At 42.7% G+C, this 19,980-nt stretch overlaps 2 protein-coding genes across 2 annotated transcripts in view; one reads left to right on the plus strand and one right to left on the minus strand.

Moving 5' to 3' along the window:
• The window catches only part of LOC135552869 (TLC domain-containing protein 2-like), a 41,643-nt gene extending 24,398 nt beyond the window's left edge, over positions 1-17,245 (plus strand). Inside the window, exons 4-5 of the mRNA XM_064984782.1 lie at positions 11,574-11,742; positions 12,061-17,245. Of these exons, the coding sequence (XP_064840854.1) occupies positions 11,574-11,742; positions 12,061-12,302 (411 nt within the window). The 3' untranslated portion in view covers positions 12,303-17,245. The remainder of the gene's footprint in view (positions 1-11,573; positions 11,743-12,060) is intronic.
• The window catches only part of LOC135552870 (apoptosis-inducing factor 3-like), a 63,497-nt gene that overhangs the window by 42,174 nt on the left and 1,343 nt on the right, over positions 1-19,980 (minus strand). The gene's annotated exons all lie outside the window — the stretch shown is intronic.

Consider the following 19,980-nt stretch of genomic DNA (forward strand, 5'->3'; position numbering starts at 1 on the left):
ATCAGGGACAAACTACCTGCCCTCCAGGACACCTACAGCACCCGATGTCATAGGAAGGCCAAAAAGATCATCAAGGACAACAACCACCCGAGCCACTGCCTGTTCACTATCATCCAGAAGGCGAGGTCAGTACAGGTGCATCAAAGCTGGGACCGAGAGAGAAGCTGTTTTTCAGTCTCAAGGCCATCAGACTGTTAAACAGCCATCACTAGCACGTAGAGGCTTCTGCCTATATACATAGACTTGAAATCACTGGCCACTTTAATAAACGGAACACAAGTCACTTTAATAATATTACATAGCTAGCATTACTCATCTCATATGTATATACTGAATTCTATACTATTCTACTGTATCTTAGTCTATGCCGCTCTGACATTGCTCGTCCATATAGTTATATATTCTTAATTCCATTCCTTTACTTAGATTTGTGTGTATTGGGTATATGTTGTGAAATTGTTAGATATTTCTTGTTAGATATTACTGCACAGTCGGGGCTAGAAACACAAGCATTTTGCTACACCCACAACAACATCTGCTAAAAATGTATATGTGACCAATTAAATTGTATTTTATTTAGAGGGAGCGGGAGAGAGAGAGACTTGGCTGCCAGCCAGAAGGTTAGCTGTGAATTCCAAAGCATTTATGTCTACGGTTTTCCAGCAACTATGGAGTGTGTGTAGTCTTGGGAGGAGAGGATGTACTCAAAAGGCAATCCCAGATTCCAACATGTGTATAGGGAAACTCCTATATTTAGCTCAGTTACAGTTGTTCGGAAAACACACCATTTAAATGTATGCTGGGTAGTTATGGAAACATTTGAATTTGCTCAAAACGTAAAGCATAAGTATTCATAGGATAAATGTATTGTTACACTGACAGTAGTCTGTAGTGTACATATACAGCCAAGTGGTCACTGAGTAGTGTAGATACATCGTTTTTGAAGTAGCTTCTATACTAATCAACATCTAGGAGAAAGTTAAGTGAGGTGAGTCACCAAAACCAACACTTCCACACCTATCATCTGGCGACCACTAGTGAGGACTAGTGACGAGTATGAATGTCACAGCGACCTTTCGAAACACATTTCATGATGAAAACACAACTTTTTTTGTAGTTTACCATTACTAACCATGGATGCACAGCATACATAATGTTTTTTATTTTTTAATCTATGGTCAATCGTTGACCGTGGCATTAACCCTGATCAGCCCTAGAAGGGTCATCACAGTATCTACTACTGCGGATGTGGGTTGTTTTCTGTAACGTGGATGTGTGTTTGTGTTCATGCAAGTGTGTGGGGGTGGGGGGTTTGTGTGAACATGATGGTTCATACACATATTTTTTGGGTGTAGACCACCCTACACTTACATACTGTACATAAAACTTCCTCTCCTGAACCACACCCTGGCCCTGCTTTACACAAGACAGAGTGGTTTCCATAGGCTTTCCCATTTACTTCCTTACCATAGACTTCCCTAGCCCATTTTCCCTTCCCTTCCAATATCCCCCACTGGAAAAATGGAAAACCTCCATCTGTCTACTCCAGTCCAGTATTGACCCGTTGCTATCGGAGTAACTCTGTTTGAGTGTGATGGTCGCTATGGAGCGTGGTGTTACTAGTCAGTAAACTGCACCCTGGGACCAGCCGATAGGGAGAACAGGCCTGTTTTTTTGGAGGGGCTGTTGAGTGTTGTAATGTGTGTTGAATGCAGTGGTGGTTATGGGGCTATGTGTGTGTGCCTACCAGACTGGTTGTGCAACCCAACTTTACAGTAAAAGCCTGTTACCATTTTGATTATTAGAATCATGACTAGTCGAGATGACACAGAACTCCTGCTGTTGCTATGTTCTTCACAGTTAGAGGCCACTATACTAGGCAACCCACACTCTAATCAGTAGACTAATCATTAGCTTTGTACACGAAAGCATCAAACACCTAACACCTCATCTTGTGTTTGGCATGCTTGAGTGTGTGAAGTGTGTGTACATGTGTGTGATAGTATTTTGTACAGGGAGTCAGGGTCTGAGTGGTGTTTATGCCTTCCTGTTATATTTAGACCCTGTGAGGAATGTGCCTGGTCCCTGGCCCCATGTTTACATTACACATACTGCGCTGTATTGAGGACTGGCCATCACAAATGCTGTTTACCTTCACCTTTGACCCTGCACTGGGATGAGACACACAAAATTTGGCGTGGGGGGGTATTTGTCATATATACACACCCCAACACAAACTTTAGACTGTTATACAGTACCAGTCAAAAGTTTGGACACCTACTCATTCAAGGGTCCGGGCCTCTGGCAGTCTCTTTGGGGGTACCACAGGGTTCAATTCTTAGTCCGAATCTTTTCTCTTTATATGTCAATGATGTCACTCTTGCTGTGGGTGATTCCTTGATCCACCTCTACGCAGAAGACACCATTCTGTATACATCTGGCCCTTCTTTGGATACTGTGTTAACAAACCTCCAAACGAGCTTCAATGCCATACAACACTCCTTCTGTGGCCTCCAACTGCTCTTAAACACTAGTAAAACTAAATGCATGCTTTTCAACCGATCGCTGCCTGCACCCACCCGCCCGACTAGCATCACAACTCTGGACGGTTCTGACTTAGAATATGTGGACCACTACAAATACCTAGGTGTCTGGCCAGACTGTAAAGTCTCCTTCCAGACTCATATTATAAATCTACGATCCAAAATTAAATCTGAAATCGGCTTGCTATTTCGCAAACAAAGGATTCTTCACTCATGCTGGCAAACATACCCTCGTAAAACTGACCATCCTACCGATCCTCGACAATGTCATTTACAAAATAGCCTCCAACACTCTACTCAGCAAACTGGATGCAGTCTATCACAGTGCCATCCGTTCTGTCACCAAAGCCCCATATACAGTTGGGCAAAAAAGTATTTAGTCAGCCACCAATTGTGCAAGTTCTCCCACTTAAAAAGATGAGAGAGGCCTGTAATTTTCAGAAAATCCAGAAAATCGCATGGTAGGATTTTTTATGAATTTATTTGCAAATTATGGTGGAAAAGAAGTATTTGGTCAATAACAAAAGTTTATCTCAATACTTTGTTATATACCCTTTGTTGGCAATGACAGAGGTCAAACGTTTTCTGTAAGTCTTCACAAGGTTTCCACACACTGTTGCTGGTATTTTGGCCCATTCCTCCATGCAGATCCCCTCTAGAACAGTGATGTTTTGGGGCTGTTGCTGGGCAACACGGACTTTCAACTCCCTCCAAAGATTTTCTATGGGGTTGAGATCTGGAGACTGGCTAGGCCACTGCAGGACCTTGAAATGCTTCTTACGAAGCCACTCCTTCGTTTCCCGGGCGGTGTGTTTGGGATCATTGTCATGCTGAAAGACCCTGCCACGTTTGTCATGCTGAAAGACCCAGCCACGTTTCATCTTCGGCAGTGTAGCCTAGTGGTTAGAGCGTTGGACTAGTAACCAAAAGGTTGCAAGTTCAAACCACCGAGCTGACAAGGTGCAAATCTGTCGTTCTGCCCCTGAACAGGCAGTTAACCCACTGTTCCTAGGCCGTCATTGAAAATAAGAATTTGTTCTTAACTGACTTGCCTAGTTAAATAAAGGTTAAAAAAAATGCCCTTGCTGTTGGATGGAGGATTTCACTCAAAATCTCACGATACATGGCCCCATTCATTCTTTCCTTTACACGGATCAGTCGCCCTGGTCCCTTTGCAGAAAAACAGCCCCAAAGCATGATGTTTCCACCCCCATGCTTCACAGTAGGTATGGTGTTCTTTGGATGCAACTCAGCATTCTTTGTCCTCCAAACACAACGAGTTGAGTTTTTACCAAAAAGTTATATTTTGGTTTCATCTGACCATATGACATTCTCCCAATCTTCTTCTGGATCATCCAAATGCTCTCTAGCAAACTTCAGACGGGCCTGGACATGTACTGGTTTATGCAGGGGGACACGTCTGGCACTGCAGGATTTGAGTCCCTGGCGGCGTAGTGTGTTACTGATGGTAGGCTTTATTACTTTGGTCCCAGCTCTCTGCAGGTCATTCACTGGGTTTGTGTGGTTCTGGGATTTTTGCTCACCGTTCTTGTGATCATTTTGACCCCACGGGGTGAGATCTTGCGTGGAGCCCCAGATCGAGTGAGATTATCAGTGGTCTTGTATGTCTTCCATTTCCTAATAATTGCTCCCACAGTTGATTTCTTCAAACCAAGCTGCTTACCGATTGCATATTCAGTCTTCCCAGCCTGGTACAGGTCTACAATTGTGTTTCTGGTGTCCTTTGACAGCTCTTTGGTCTTGGCCATAGTGGAATTTGGAGTGTGACTGTTGGAGGTTGTGGACAGGTGTCTTTTATACTGATAACAATTTCAAACAGTTGCCATTAATACAGGTAATGAGTGGTGGACATAGGAGCCTCTTAAAGAAGAAGTTACAGGTCTGTGAGAGCCAGAAATCTTGCATGTTTGTAGGTGACCAAATACTTATTTTCCACCATAATTTGCAAATAAATTCATAAAAAATCCTACAATGTGATTTTCTGGATTTTTTCTCCTCATTTTGTCTGTCATAGTTGAAGTGTACCTATGATGAAAATTACAGGCCTCTCATCTTTTTAAGTGGGAGAACTTGCACAATTGGTGGCTGACTAAATACTTTTTTGCCCCACTGTACCACCCACCACTGTGACCTGTATGCTCTCGTTGGCTGGCCCTCGGTACATATTCGTCGCCAGACCCACTGGCTCCAGGTCATCTATAAGTCTTTGCTAGGTAAAGCTCCGCCTTATCTCAGCTCACTGGTCACCATAACAACACCCATAGCACGCGCTCCAGTGGGTATATCTCACTGGTCATCCCCAAAGCCAACACCTGCTCTGGCTGCCTTTCCTTCCAGCTCTCTGCTGCCAATGACTGGAATGAATTGCAAAAATCACTGAAGTTGGAGACATATCTCCCTCACTAACTTTAAGCATCAGCTATTTGAGCAGACGACCGATTGCTGCAGCTGTACACAGCCCATCTGTAAATAGCCCATCCAACTACCTACCTCATCCCCATATTGTTCTTATTTACTTTTTTTGCACAGTATTTCTACTTGCACATCATCATCTGCACATCTATCACTCCAGTGTTAACTTGCTAAATTGTAATTATTTTGCTACTATAGCCTGTTTATTGCCTTACCTCCTTATGACGTTTGCACACACTGTATATATTCTTTATTTTATTTATTTCACCTTTATTTAACCAGGTAGGCCAGTTGAGAACAAGTTCTCAATTACACCTGCGACCTGGCCAAGATAAGGCAAAGCAGTGCGATACAAACAACAACACAAGAGTTACACATGGAATAAACAAACATACAGTTAATAACACAATAGAAAAAGAGGAGGGCGCAAAGCTGTCATCAGCTACTTTAAAGAATCTCAAATATAAAATATATATTTGATTTAACACGTGTTTTGGTTACTACAGTTGCAAACCGTAGTTGCAAACCAGCAAACCGTAGTCTGGCTTTTTATGGCGATTTTGGAGCAGTGGCTTCTTCCTTGCCTAGCAGCCTTTTAGATTATATCAATATCGGACTAATTTTACTGTGGATATAGATACTTTCATACCTCTTTCCTCCAGCATCTTCATCAGGTCCTTTGCTGTTGTTCTGGGATTGATTTGCACTTTTCTCACCAAAGTACATTCATCTCCAGGAGACAGAACGCGTCTCCTTCCTGAGCGGTATGGCTGCTGTGTGGTCCCATGGTGTTTATACTTGCATACTATTGTTTGTACAGATGAACGTGGTACCTTCAGTCATTTGGAAATTGCTCCCAAGGATGAACCAGACTTGTGGAGGTCTACCATTTTTTTCTGAGGTCTTAGCTGATTTCGTTTGATTTTCCCATGATGTCAAGCAAATAGGCACTGAGTTTGAAGGTAGGCCTTGAAATACAACCACAGGTACACCTCCAATTGACTCAAATTATGTCAATTAGCCTATCAGAAGCTTCTAAAGTCATGACATGATTTTCTGGAATTTTCCAAGCTGTTTAAAGGCACAGTGAACCTCATGTATGTAAACTTCTGACCCACTGGAATTGTTAATTATAAGTGAAATAATCTGTCTGTAAACAATTATTGGAAAAATGACCTGTGTCATGCACAAAGTAGATGTCCTAACTGACTTGCCAAAACTATAGTTTGTTAACAAGAAATTTGTGGAGTGGTTGAAAAACAAGTTTTAATGACTCCAACCTAAGTGTATGTAAACTTCCGACTTCAACTGTACATAGGCCAGCAGTCTCTAAGGTGCAGGGTTGAGTAACCGGGTCATAGCCGGCTAGTAACACTGTCTAAAGTTCAGGGCAGGGTACTGGGCGGAGGCCGGCTAGTGATGACTGATTAACAGTCTGATGGCTTGGCGATAGAAGCTGTTTATCAGTCTCACGATCCCTGTTCTGTCTCCGCCTTCTAGGTGGTGTGTGTGTGTGTGTACTGTCTTCATTTCATCACCTGCAGAACAGGCTGCTCAGGCTACCAAGATTCACTCTGGAGGCCTTTTTCATGTCATCATCTGTAACCAGAGAAACAGGTTTGGTTTGAGGTGCGTTAACCTCTCGGGGCTCAAAGAGAGGTCAATGCTCTACAGATGGACTGACTCCGTTCCATTCCCACCTGGCTGACATTTTAGTTTTTTTCTGCTGCCTTGGCCATGACTCCAGAAGTTGCATCTAAATGCTTATCAACACCCAAGTCAATTATCTTTTATTACTAGAAATTGAGTATCTAGGCCACTTTTGTTTTTATCATCCGCCATTGTCGCTCTGCCAGTGCTGTGTGCCACCTTGGGTCTATCGGCCATCTTTGATCTATCTTTCCCTTACCTGCCATTCTTCACGCAAACACAAGCTGTTTTCACCCTTTCTCCTTTACCCCCAACCAGTTCAATATACACAAAACGAGAGAAAATGCTTTGTAACTAGGGTTCTACTGCTGATTCTTGCTTTCCATTTCAAAACGTTTTGCTACATTGTACCTTACTGAACATGACACAGCAGCACATAGTGTAAGAGCAAGGCTAACCTCACCGTGCCCACTTTCCCATCCATGCTGTCACAGACTGGGTCCCCTGCCAGCAGTCTCATCCCCTTGGCCCTGTGTATATCCACTCTGAGTCTCTGTCTGTGGCACTGTTAATAGGCTACCAGCAGCTCGCTGCCAAGCCTGACCCTGGCTTAGCAGGGGATAGCATGCTAATGCTGAATCATTCTAATGGTCCAGGGCTGTCTTATCTGTCTGTCTGATACAGAGGAGAGAGGATTACAGTAGCTTCAACCCCAGCCAGGGGGGCTCACTGTTGGGCAAGGTTTTTGGGGTTCATCCCCTTTCATGGTTTGATTTAATTTGTTTAACTGACAGGACCCAGCCAGGACCTAGGCTACGGCGTCTGGTCCTAATCATACCCTACAAAAAGAGCCACGTGCCTGAGCTTTGGCCAAGTGATGTCCCCCTGTCTCTCTCAGTGGCGATTTGAGGCTATCATTTCCTGATTATGGCCTGACTGCTTCGCTGGATCATAGTGGGGAATCAAGGTTTTGTAGTGTAAAGCTTGTGTAAGGGGTTATTAAGTGAGTGCCTCCTCACCCACTTCTATCAATGATTACAATCAGTCATTATATACATGGCTCTGATTACCCCCTCCCTTCACAAGGACAGGGAGGAAACTACAATCAGTGTCTCTACTGAACATACCTCTCACTAACGACGCTCCTCAAACATCATAGAGGAAGCCATGGCCATACAAGCAGACATAAACACACATAGTAGGATCTCCAACGAGACTGCTAAGTCTATTGTCCCAGGGTCATCAGGAATCATTATGTATGCAGGCTTTTTATTTCAACCAACAATCCATGGTCAAATTCTACTATTTGAAGTATCACAGATAAGTAACCAAAATGGAGTCTGAATATCAAACAGTATTTCTAAAATAGGTGATTCAAAAATGTTTGTTCTAATTGACCAAGCAGTTATTCTTAATACATACAGTTAGTACGTGTCTGTCTTGATGTTCAGCTGAAGTGAGAACCAGCCTACACAGTGAGTGCCAAGGATCAATGTTGAGAGACCATACAGCACTCTTACAAGACGTCACAGAGAGAGCTACAAGGTGATAGATAATCATGTAAACAGAATCCTGGTCATGAGGTCTCTTAGCAGAGCTTTTTATACTATATTTGATCTCCATAGTTCCTGTTTTGAGTGTCCCGGAGGAGATGTGTGACCTGGAAGAACGATAAGACAGGTTGAAGTTTAGTGTGAGTGTGTATGTATGAGAAACCGGGGTGTTTACCTGGGACTTCTCTCTCCCTGGGGAAAGAGTCACACACACCTTATTGGCTAAGAGCAGCATGGGATTAGGTCCTCTATATATACACACACATACACACAGCCTGCAGCAGGAGATAGGACATAAATCAAATCAAATTTTATTTGTCACATACACATGGTTAGCAGATGTTAATGCGAGTGTAGCAAAATGCTTGTGCTTCTAGTTCCGACAATGCAGTAATAACCAACAAGTAATCTAACTAACAATTCCAAAACTACTGTCTTATACACAAGTGTAGGGGGATAAAGAATATGTACATATAGATATATGAATGAGTGATGGTACAGCATAGGAAAGATACAGTAGATGGTATCGAGAACATTATATACATATGAGATGAGTATGTAAACAAAGTGGCATAGTTAAAGGGGCTAGTGATACATGTATTACATAAAGATGCAGTGGATGATATAGAGTACAGTACATACGTATACATATGAGATGAATAATTTAGGGTATGTAAACATTATATTAGGTAGCATTGTTTAAAGTGGCTAGTGATATATTTTACATCATTTCCCATCAATTCCCATTATTAAAGTGGCTGGAGTTGAGTCAGTGTGTTGGCAGCAGCCACTCAATGTTAGTGTTGCTGTTTAACAGTCTGGTGGCCTTGAGATAGAAGCTGTTTTTCAGTCTCTCGGTCCCAGCTTTGATGCACCTGTACTGACCTCGCCTTCTGGATGATAGCGGGGTGAACAGGCAGTGGCTCGGGTGGTTGTTGTCCTTGATGATCTTTATGGCCTTCCTGTAACATCGGGTGGTGTAGGTGTCCTGGAGGGCAGGTAGTTTGCCCCCGGTGATGCGTTGTGCAGACCTCACTACCCTCTGGAGAGCCTTACGGTTGTGGGCGGAGCAGTTGCCGTACCAGGCGGTGATACAGCCCGCCAGGATGCTCTCGATTGTGCATCTGTAGAAGTTTGTGAGTGCTTTTGGTGACAAGCCGAATTTCTTCAGCCTCCTGAGGTTGAAGAGGCGCTGCTGCGCCTGCCTTCTGCACGATGCTGTCTGTGTGGGTGGACCAATTCAGTTTGTCTGTGATGTGTATGCCGAGGAACTTAAAACTTACTACCCTCTCCACTACTGTTCCATCGATGTGGATAGGGGGGTGTTCCCTCTGCTGTTTCCTGAAGTCCACAATCATCTCCTTAGTTTTGTTGACGTTGAGTGTGAGGTTATTTTCCTGACACCACACTCCGAGGGCCCTCACCTCCTCCCTGTAGGTCGTCTCGTCGTTGTTGGTAATAAAGCCTACCACTGTTGTGTCGTCCGCGAACTTGATGATTGAGTTGGAGGCGTGCATGGCCACGCAGTCGTGGGTGAACAGGGAGTACAGGAGAGGGCTCAGAGCGCACCCTTGTGGGGCCCCAGTGTTGAGGATCAGCGGGGTAAAGATGTTGTTGCCTACCCTCACCACCTGGGGGCGGCCCGTCAGGAAGTCCAGTACCCAGTTGCACAGGGCGGGGTCGAGACCCAGGGTTTCGAGCTTGATGACGAGCTTGGAGGGTACTATGGTGTTAAATGCCGAGCTGTAGTCGATGAACAGCATTCTCACATAGGTATTCCTCTTGTCCAGATGGGTTAGGGCAGTGTGCAGTGTGGTTGAGATTGCATCGTCTGTGTCTCACGTCAGTGCTGGCAGTCTGCTGGTAGTCTGCTGGTAGTCTGGCTAAATAGGTGTTATTATTCAGACATGCTTGGACCTGAGTTTGGACCTGAGTTTCTACATGTAAGCGTCTCTTTCTGACTTTTTATTCCTCTTAAGGGAGTAGCCACTAGCCAGTGTGTGTGCTGACCTTTAGACTAGACCTCATTGTGTGTGCTGCTGTTTATCCCATGACCATTTGTCAGTTTAGGGACGGCACCTCGTCTGTTGACTCCAGCCTCACCCCTGGGGCCACATACACACCACACACATACACACACTGAAAGCCCTTCCATTGGGTCCTGCCTAATTGTTAAGCTCAGCCGCACAACTGAGCCATTGAAGATGTTTGAGTGTCCTAACAAGATACTTTGTGCTTTACATCGCTACATTGGTGTGCCAGTAACTGCTATGTAACATGGTCTACAGCCTCCCAGAATTAAAGCTGCGTTTCAAATGGCACCCTATTCCCTATGTTGTTTGCTACTTTTATGCACACACACAATGCACTATATTGGGAATAGGGTGCCATTTGGGAGGCAGACTGTGTAATTCAGTGGTTTGAATTGAGACAGGAATTTTGAGAAAGGTTCGGGTTAGTAACAGTGTGGACAGGGTCAGGTCATTGGACTGCTCGGGCATTGCTGTTCTCAATGGGATATTTTGGGGAAAACATAAATCTCTCCAGTCTGCTACAGTAACTAAGATGGATGTGAGATTTACTGATCTAACTCTGACACACAACACAATACAGACGTTGTAAAGGTTGCTGCAGTCTAATAAAAGATTATTCAAAAGATTTCCCTGAAGTTATTGTATATCAGAGCAGTATGTACACATTCTATAGTGGCTCTATTGTAGACTGGCATTGGGTGCCACCTATTGGTTCTAGTATGCTACTACATCACCCCGTTACCAAAGACTGTCTGATATGCTGTAGCCTCAGACTTTCATTTCATAACCATGACCTTGCAGATGTTTCATAAGCATGATGACCTTCCTCAATGTAATTAAATAAAGAGTAGTCAGTGTTTGACCTTCAAATGCATGTATCTGACAAGCAAATAAAGGAAAAACAAACAAAGGCTTCTTATACATTTACATTTAAGTCATTTAGCAGACGCTCTTATCCAGAGCGACTTACAAATTATGATAATCTAACTGCATGACATTTTCCGGAAATAATACAATGTTTATCATAAATACAAAAAAAGTCTGTAGTGCTTTGAGTCAGGTGGTCACAGGATGTGGTGCGTTTTGCACCGTGGCTAATATGGTGGACATGACCTAAGTCATGAGATCCCAGTCATCCCACCACTACCTCATGAGATGATGGTTAACCATGTGACTTCTGGGTAGATGAGTAGGTTGTTTGTTTGTTATGTTAGGACATGTGAGTTGACTCAGACCTGGACTCGAAAGCTAGGGACTTAGGACTTAAGTCAAACTCTAGGTTTAGGAATTTGACTAAATCACTGCCACTCGGTGTCTTAAGTTTCTCATTCTCCCTCTCTCTCGCTCTCTCTTCCTCCTAGGTGATCAGCTGTTTCGGCATCACCGTCCTGACCGGTCGCTACGTGGGCTTTGCTGTGGTGGCCCTCCTTGTTGAGATCAACTCTGTGTTCCTCCACCTGCGGCAGATCTTACGCATGGCCAACCTAGCAGAGGGCAACCTCTACCGCATCAACAGCATGGTCAACCTAGGTACTGTCACGTTCATAAGGTTTCAATGCTGAAAGGATATTTTTTATGAACAGCTAGCTTGTGCTAGACATTTATTATCTATAACTTCACATCATGAGGTGTTGCGATTAAGTGGTTTGGTTACATGACCTTTCAACTGTCATAAAGCACTGTAGTAAGTAGATTATACAAATGTTGCCCCATAGAATTACATATAGAAATACATGTGTCATTTAATAGGATCTCTGTTCTGTGTCATTTAATAGAATCTCTGTTCTGTGTCATTTAATAGGATCTCTGTTCTTAGTGCTGATAATAACGAACAACATATTATTCCAGGTACCTATGTGGTGTTCCGGATCAACACCCTGGCCTGGATGACCCGCTGGCTGGTCCTGAACCGGGACAACATCCCCCTGTTCAGCTACACAGCGGGGAGTGTAGGGCTAGCCATTATGACTGCCATGAATATAGTGCTCTTCTACCGCCTGCTGAGGTCTGACTTCCTCAAGAGTAGTACACCCACGCCCACAGATTGTAAAGAGAGTAGAGGGCAAGGAGAGGGAAAGAAGGAGACGTAGGAAGGGAGGGAGGGAGGGAGAAGAGATAATGGCAGAGATTGTATAATGGCAGAGATGGATAAGATGTCCTTGAGTATTCGAGAGGGTGAGCAGGATGTATGAACACATGTACGTATGTACACACACAGGGAGATACATAAGACATCCTGTCGCGAAGCCGGGAGCGTGAGGATGTCAGTCACATACAAACACACACACATATAAATACACACTTTGTGGCCAACAGACCTTGTACCTTATGCCTGTACTCTACCTAAGAGATCTAACCAAATACACTTCCCCATCTCTTCTGTTTTGAGGTACAGGCGTTTACAATTCACACACACAAGGTCCATTGAATGATAGCCAAAAAGAAGTGACACATCTATGAAATAATGTGTGTGTATATATGTGTACTATGTGAGTGTGCAGGATAATGTGCTCTACTGTACCTTAGAAAGTTTGGGTTCTCACCCAATCGGTCGTGTGTGTGTGTGTATATATATAGTCAAAAGTTTGGACACACCTAATCATTCAAGTTTTAAAAAAAATTGTACTATTTTCTACATTGTAGAATAATAGTGAAGACATCAAAACTATGATATAACACGTATGGAATCATGTAGTAAAAAAAAAAGTTAAACAAATCTAAATATATTTTTGATTTTCGATTCTTTAAAGTATCCACCCTTTACCTAGATAACAGCTTTGCACACTCTTGGCATTCTCTCAACCAGCTTCATGAGGAATGCTTTTCCAACTGTCTTGAAGGAGTTCTGACATGCTGAGCACTTGTTGGCTGCTTTTCCTTCACTCTGCGGTCCAACTCATCCCAAACCATCTCAATTGGGTTGAGGGTCGGTGATTGTGGAGGCCAGGTCATCTGATGCAGCTCTCAATCACTCTTCTTTTTGGTCAAATAGCCCTTACACTGCCTGGAGGTGTGTTGGGTCATTGTCCTGTTAAAAAACAAATGATAGTCCCACTAAGTGCAAATGAGATGGGATGGCGTATCGCTGCAGAATACTGTGGTAACCATGCTGGTTAAGTGTGCCTTGAATTCTAAATAAATCATGACAGTGTCACCAGCAAAGCACCCCCACACCATCACTCGTCCTCCTCCATGCTTCACGGTGGGAACTACACATGCTGAGATCATCCGTTCACCTACTCTGCATCTCATAAAGCCACGGCAGTTGGAACCAAAAACCTCAAATTTGGACTCATCAGACCAAAGGACAGATTTCCACCGCTCTAATGTCCATTGCTCGTGTTTCTTGGCCCAAGCAGGTCTCTTCTTCTTATTGGTGTCCTTTAGTAGTGGTTTATTTGCAGCAATTCGACCATGAAGGCCTGATTCACACAGTCTCCTATGAACAGTTGATGTTGAGATGTGTCTGTTACTTGAACTCTGAAGCATTGATTTGGGCTGCAATTTTTGAGGCTGGTAACTCTAATGAACTTATTCTCTGCAGTAGAGGTAACTCTGGGTCTTCCTTTCCTGTGGCGGTCCTCATGAGAGCCAGTTTCATCATAGCGCTTGATTGTTTTTGCGACTGCACTTGAAGAAACTTGAAAGGTTCTTGAAATGATCTGCATTGACTGACCTTCATGTCTTAAAGTAATAATGGACTGTCATTTCTCTCTGCTTATTTGAGGTGTTCTTGCCATAATATTGACTTGGTATTTTACCAAATAGGGCTATCTTCTGTATACCACCCCTACCTTGTCACCACACAACTGAAGAAGGAAAGAAAGAAATTCCACAAATTAACTTTTTAACAAGGCACACCGTTAATTGAAATGCATTCCAGGTGACTACCTCATGAAGCTGGTTGAGAAAATGCCAAGAGAGTGCAAAGCTGTCATCAAGGCAAAGGGTGGCTACTTGGAAGAATCTCAAATATAAAATATATATTTGATTTGTTTAAATGTATTTAAATAAAAAATAATCCCTCATCAATCTACACACAGTACCCGTTTAATGACAAAGCAAAAACAGGTTTTTAGATTTTTTTGAAAATGTATTTAAAAAAAATGAAAGACCTTATTTTACATAAGACCCTTTGCTATGAGCCTCGAAATTGAGCTCATTGGGCTCATGTTTCCATTGATCATCCTTGAAATGTTTCTACAACTTGATTGGAGTAAGATCTTTTTGTTGTTGAATTTTACCCCTTTTTCTCCCCAATTTCATAGTATCCAATTATTTTAGTAGCTACTATCTTGTCTCATCGCTACAACTCCCATACGGGCTCGGGAGAGACGAAGGTTGAAAGTCATGCGTCCTCCGATACACAACCCAACCAAGCCACACTGCTTCTTTACACAGCGCGCATCCAACCCGGAAGCCAGCTGCACCAATGTGATGGAGGAAATACTATGCATCTGGCAAGGTCGAAGGAATTATCACTCTGACAGAGTGCCAAATCTCCTTTGTGGAGATGGGAGAACCTTCCAGAAAGACAACCATCTCTGCAGCACTCCACCAATCAGGCCTTTTTGGTAGAGAAAAAGGCACCTGACAGCCCGCTTGGAGTTTGCCAAAATGCCCCTAAAGGACTCTGATTCTGATTCTCAAGATTCTCTGGTCTGATGAAACCAAGATTGAACTCTTTGAACTGAATGCCAAGCGTCACGTCTGGAGGAAACCTGAGACCATCCCTACGGTGAAACATGGTAATGGCAGCATCATGCTGTGGGGATCGAGGGAAAGATGAATGGAGAAAAGTACAGAGATCATTGATGAAAACCTGCTCCGGAGCGCTCAGTACCTCAGACTAGGGCGAAGGTTCATCTTCCAACAGGACAACGACCCTATGCACAAAGCTAAGACAATGCAGGAGTGGTTTTGGGACAAGTCAATGAAAGTCCTTGAGTGGCCCAGTCAGAGCCCGGAATTAAAACCGATCGAACATCTCTGGAGAGACCTCAAATGTGCAGCGACGCATCAAACCTGACAGAGCTTGAGAGGATCTGCAGAGAAGAATGGGAGAAACTCCCCAAATACAGGTGTGCCAAGTTTGTAGCATCATACCCAAGAAGACTCAAGGCTGTAATTGCTGACAAAGTTTCTTAAACAAAGTATTGAGTCTTTGGTCTGAATACTTATGTAAATGTCATATTTCCATTATTTATTTATTTTTATACATTAGCAAAAATGTATAAATCTGTTTTTGCTTTGTCATTGTGGGGTGTGTGTGTAAATTGAGGAGGGAAAAAAATATTTAATCAATTTTAAAGTCTTACCCTTTAACATAACAAAATGTAGAAAAAGTCAAGGGGTCAGAATACTTTCAGAATGCACGTGTGTGTGTGTGTGTGTGTGTGTGTGTGTGTGTGTGTGTGTGTGTGTGTGTGTGTGTGTGTGTGTGTGTGCGTGCGTGCGTGCATGTGTGAAATGTCATAGAGGTTGAGGTGCAAATCACATAACACTGAGAAAGAAAAATATATATAAATACTATATGGAATCATTGAATCCAACACCTGTGTCTTGTTGTAAACATGTTGAGTAAAACTTACACACACACAAGCCTTATGTAAACTAAACACCTGCTACCTCGGAAGACTGTAGCAACTGCATCTGTTCCTAACATAAGCTTTGCTATCTATTTTGTAAGGGTTCCCATGAGGCAACACACATTTGTCCCAACGTCGTCTGGGTTAGGGGAGTGTTTGGCCTGCTGGGATGTCTTTGTCCCATCGCGCTCTAGTGACTACTTGTGGCAGCTAGGTGCATGCAAGCTGACTTCGGTCGTCAGCTGTACAGTGTTCCCTCCGACACATTGGTGCGGCTGGCTTCTGGGTTAAGTGAGCAGTGTGTCCAGAAGCAGTGCAGTGCATCCTCGTGTTTCGGAGGATGCATTGCTCTCAACCTTCGCCTCTGCCGAGTCCGTACAGGAGTTACAGCGATGGGAGAAGACTGTAACTAGCAATTGGATATCACAAATTTGGGGAGAAAAGGAGTAAAAAGCACCAAAAATAAAACCAACAAAAACACCAACAAAAAAGGGGCGTGTTGGTATTTCTCAAAACTGTTTCACATACTCGCTGATTGGGTTGTTAACCAAACAACAAGGTTGACTTCAGATCGATGTTGAGTTGAATTTTGTGGAAATTAAACTAAATCAACATTTCCCTAAGAAACAGCAGCTATGTTTGCTTTCTCTCCCTCACACACAACACACACAGGCACACAGGCAACGGCTACTATGTTAGTCCATTTGGAACTTGCCCATTAAGTCGAGTGTACCTCTCAATACTAGGTCCACACAGTCACCATGACAACCGAGAGAGCCAGCTCTTCCCATACACACCAGCTAATGATATCACTAATGACATACAGGCCGTTAGACTGGTATCTGATGACTGACATGGTTGGTGGTCATTGAAGTGTCATTACAGAGTTGGCCTGAAGGAGGCAGAACACTCCTTAGAGGAAGGATATGAGATAGGTGAACTGATTCTGGATCTGTGCCTAAAAGGGCAACTTCTACCTAGAGCAGGGAGCCTGATCGGTGCCACACTTTTTTCCCCAGCTAACATGCCTGACTGCAGTAATCAACTAATCATGATCTTCAGTTCAGAATGCCATTTGTTTAATCAGCTGTGTTTGGTAGGGATCGGGAAAAGGTGTGGCACCACTCCGGCCCTCGAAGACTGGAGTGGCCCATCCCTGTTCTTGGTAGAAGTTGCCCATTTAGGCACAGATCCAATATCAGCTACCTGTCCCATATCCTAGATCTGTGCCTAAAAGGGCAACCTCTATCTAGTATCCATTATAACATTACAGACCATCGGTAATATTGAGCTGAAGTTTTTCTAACAAGATGTATTTCTATGTTTTGCTCCACTTTTTATTTAATTTAATTGTTTTTGTATATTTGTAATTTATTTGTATTCAAAAAAGTTGTGGATTTAATTATCAAGGATGAATAAAATGATAAATATGGTTACTGAACACAGTTTGAATAATATTGTAAATCCCTTTAGAATAATTGTTGGTTATATTGGAAATATATGGATTGATAGTGGTATCTACAGTATGTGGTGTATAAACTGTTGGGCATTGCGGTGTTTCTGTAACCAGTGAGGGGTTCTTTCTGTTTCCCTGAGTCTAGAACATCCATGAGGGTCTTTTGAAAAGAGAGCTTATTCTTATTTGCCTGTTGATTATTTTGCTCTCTGACCAAACACATTCACTATTTCAGGGGTGGGCAGTCTTACCCAGCAAGAGCTGGTTCCAGCCAAGCAGTAATTCTATTTGACCAATTCTTCATGGAATACTATGATTAGAATAGCAAAATTAGATGACCCTACCAATGGCAACACACTGCTGTACTGTACCACTATCAACAATGAAAAGACACTAATGATGTTTGATATGAAGCTCATTAGCAAAGCTTGTTTCAGCTGCTTGAATAGACCTCCCAAACATCAGACAGTCAATGAACGGCTGAAGACTATTCTACAAAAACAGCCATGATTTGTTTCCATTCAGAAGTTGCCTTTATTGCGATAAGACTCCTGAATGAACTTCACTAGTTTACAACATGTATGTATGTACTATATTTGTTTCTTTTCGAGCAGATTAACAGATTGTGGTGGTGATATCTGAAGTACTTGCATTAACTTGTGAGCTTTATATTGCGGATCGTGTGTCCTGTTTTGTAATGATACGACATACTGTTATTGCTATTTTCCATTATAAATGTAAAGTACCATTGTGGCCAAGTTGGTTGGTAAGTGTCTGTATGTTGTTGTAGTCTTTTGTAACCACATGGTGTAACTTTGGTAATGGAGGTTGTGACAATCCTAACAGTGTTGCGTAAGTGGTGGGCCGAAGCCGAAAAACGCGAAGTTGGTCGATCCCCTACGAAGGAGGCGCTGATTGTTTGTATTTTGTATATGACAGTAAAACATTCTTATGACCAAAAAATGTGTTAGCATCTTCAATTCTTGCACATTTTCAAATAAATATATTTCATCACTTTGCTCACGCAAATTTGCCAAAATGCTAAACTTGGAACCAATCAGAACTCCCATACATACCCCTCCCCTACAAGACTATGGTACTTGCCTTCAGAGCAGCAAGAGGAACTGCCCCTCCCTACCTTCAGGCTATGCTCAAACCCTACACCTCAACCCGTCTCTGTCCTGGCACGCCAATGGTGGAAACAGCTTCCCTATGAAGCTAGGAAAGCAGTCCCTGCCTATGTTCTGAAAACATCTGAAACTACGTCTTCAAAGAGTAACTGTCTTAAATAATCCCCCACCTCCGGAACTAACACTCGCACTTGACTTTTTTTTCCTCCTTTGCTCATAAATACTTTATTGAGGAACAATGTACTTAATATAAATACATATCTGTTTTTGAGTGCACTTGAAATATGCAGCGTGCAATACGAATTGTCTCGATCTTATGAAGAGCTAACTCCGTTGACCATTTAGCCAATTGAAAGCAAGCCAATGTTACAGTTTAACCAGCCTAGCCAGCTACCGTATATGTCAATTTGCCTGCTCAGGAGGGTAGAGCTATCTTTCTTTCAGTGAATTAAATTTTTCATGATGTTTTGATATTTTGGCATGATTAGGCTACAGTGGTGATTTTTTGCATGTAAATCTTGGTGGGGCAAACATGAATTGTACAATAACAGTGATAAACGGTGCCCACAAACTGTTAGGGCCTACATAAAGCTGTCCGAACAGCAGAGCTTTCTTTTCAGCAACATGGAGTGAATCCTTACGCCTATTACACCTGGGTATCAGCAGAGCCTTGTCGGGCAGCGAAACAGTTCATTCATCCTCATTTACCGCCTTTAAAAAAAACATAGCTGATATTGCTGACTTGCTTAAACAAATGGGGTTTCTACTGACAATTGAGATGTACAAACAATGGCATAAGGGGACGACGGGCGGATAAGAGGCCATCCCTAATTTTGATTAAGACAATGAGAGAGCTAGAACGGACGTAGTCAACATAAACCCCTTTTTTTTCAATTTTCGCCTAAATGACATACCCAAATCTAACTGCCTGTAGCTCAGGCCCTAAAGCAAAGATATGCATGTTATTGGTACCATTTGGAAGGACACACTTGGAAGTTTGTGGAAATCTGAATTTAATGTAGGAGAATATAAAACAATAGATCTGATAGAAGAAAATACAAAGAAAAAAAAACGTTTTGTTTCTATCACCATTTTTGAAATGCAAGAGAAAGGTCCCAGTTCCAGCCATCACTCTGGTTGTAATTCCGATGTTGTCCACACGATTGCAGCAGTGTATGTGCAAAATTTCAGACGGATAACTTGAAGTATGAGCGAACTACATGTCATTTAGTGTGAAGTCACCCAGGCACATTTGGGCAAATTGTGAAGGAAACATTTGCATTCATATGAAATTTGTCTGCAAGAATATCGTCAAATCTTTATACTTGGACTCTGATTTAGCTTTCCCAGTATTAGTAGCCATATTATAAGTTAAACATTTGCAAAACAACCAGTTTTCATAACTTCATAACTCTGAATAATCTTGTAATTTTTGTCCAAAAGGAAAAGGCATGTTGTCGCAATGTTGGCAGCTACATTTTGAGACGGATACAGGGTTTCCGGATACTCCCGTAAAGCCCAGCTCATTGGCTATCTAGCTTTGTTTTACCCCAATTGGTGCTTATTTGACAAAGTTAAAGTCAATCAAGTGAAG

This window comes from Oncorhynchus masou, chromosome 13 (genome assembly GCF_036934945.1).
Source record: "Oncorhynchus masou masou isolate Uvic2021 chromosome 13, UVic_Omas_1.1, whole genome shotgun sequence".
Lineage (NCBI taxonomy): Eukaryota > Metazoa > Chordata > Actinopteri > Salmoniformes > Salmonidae > Oncorhynchus > Oncorhynchus masou.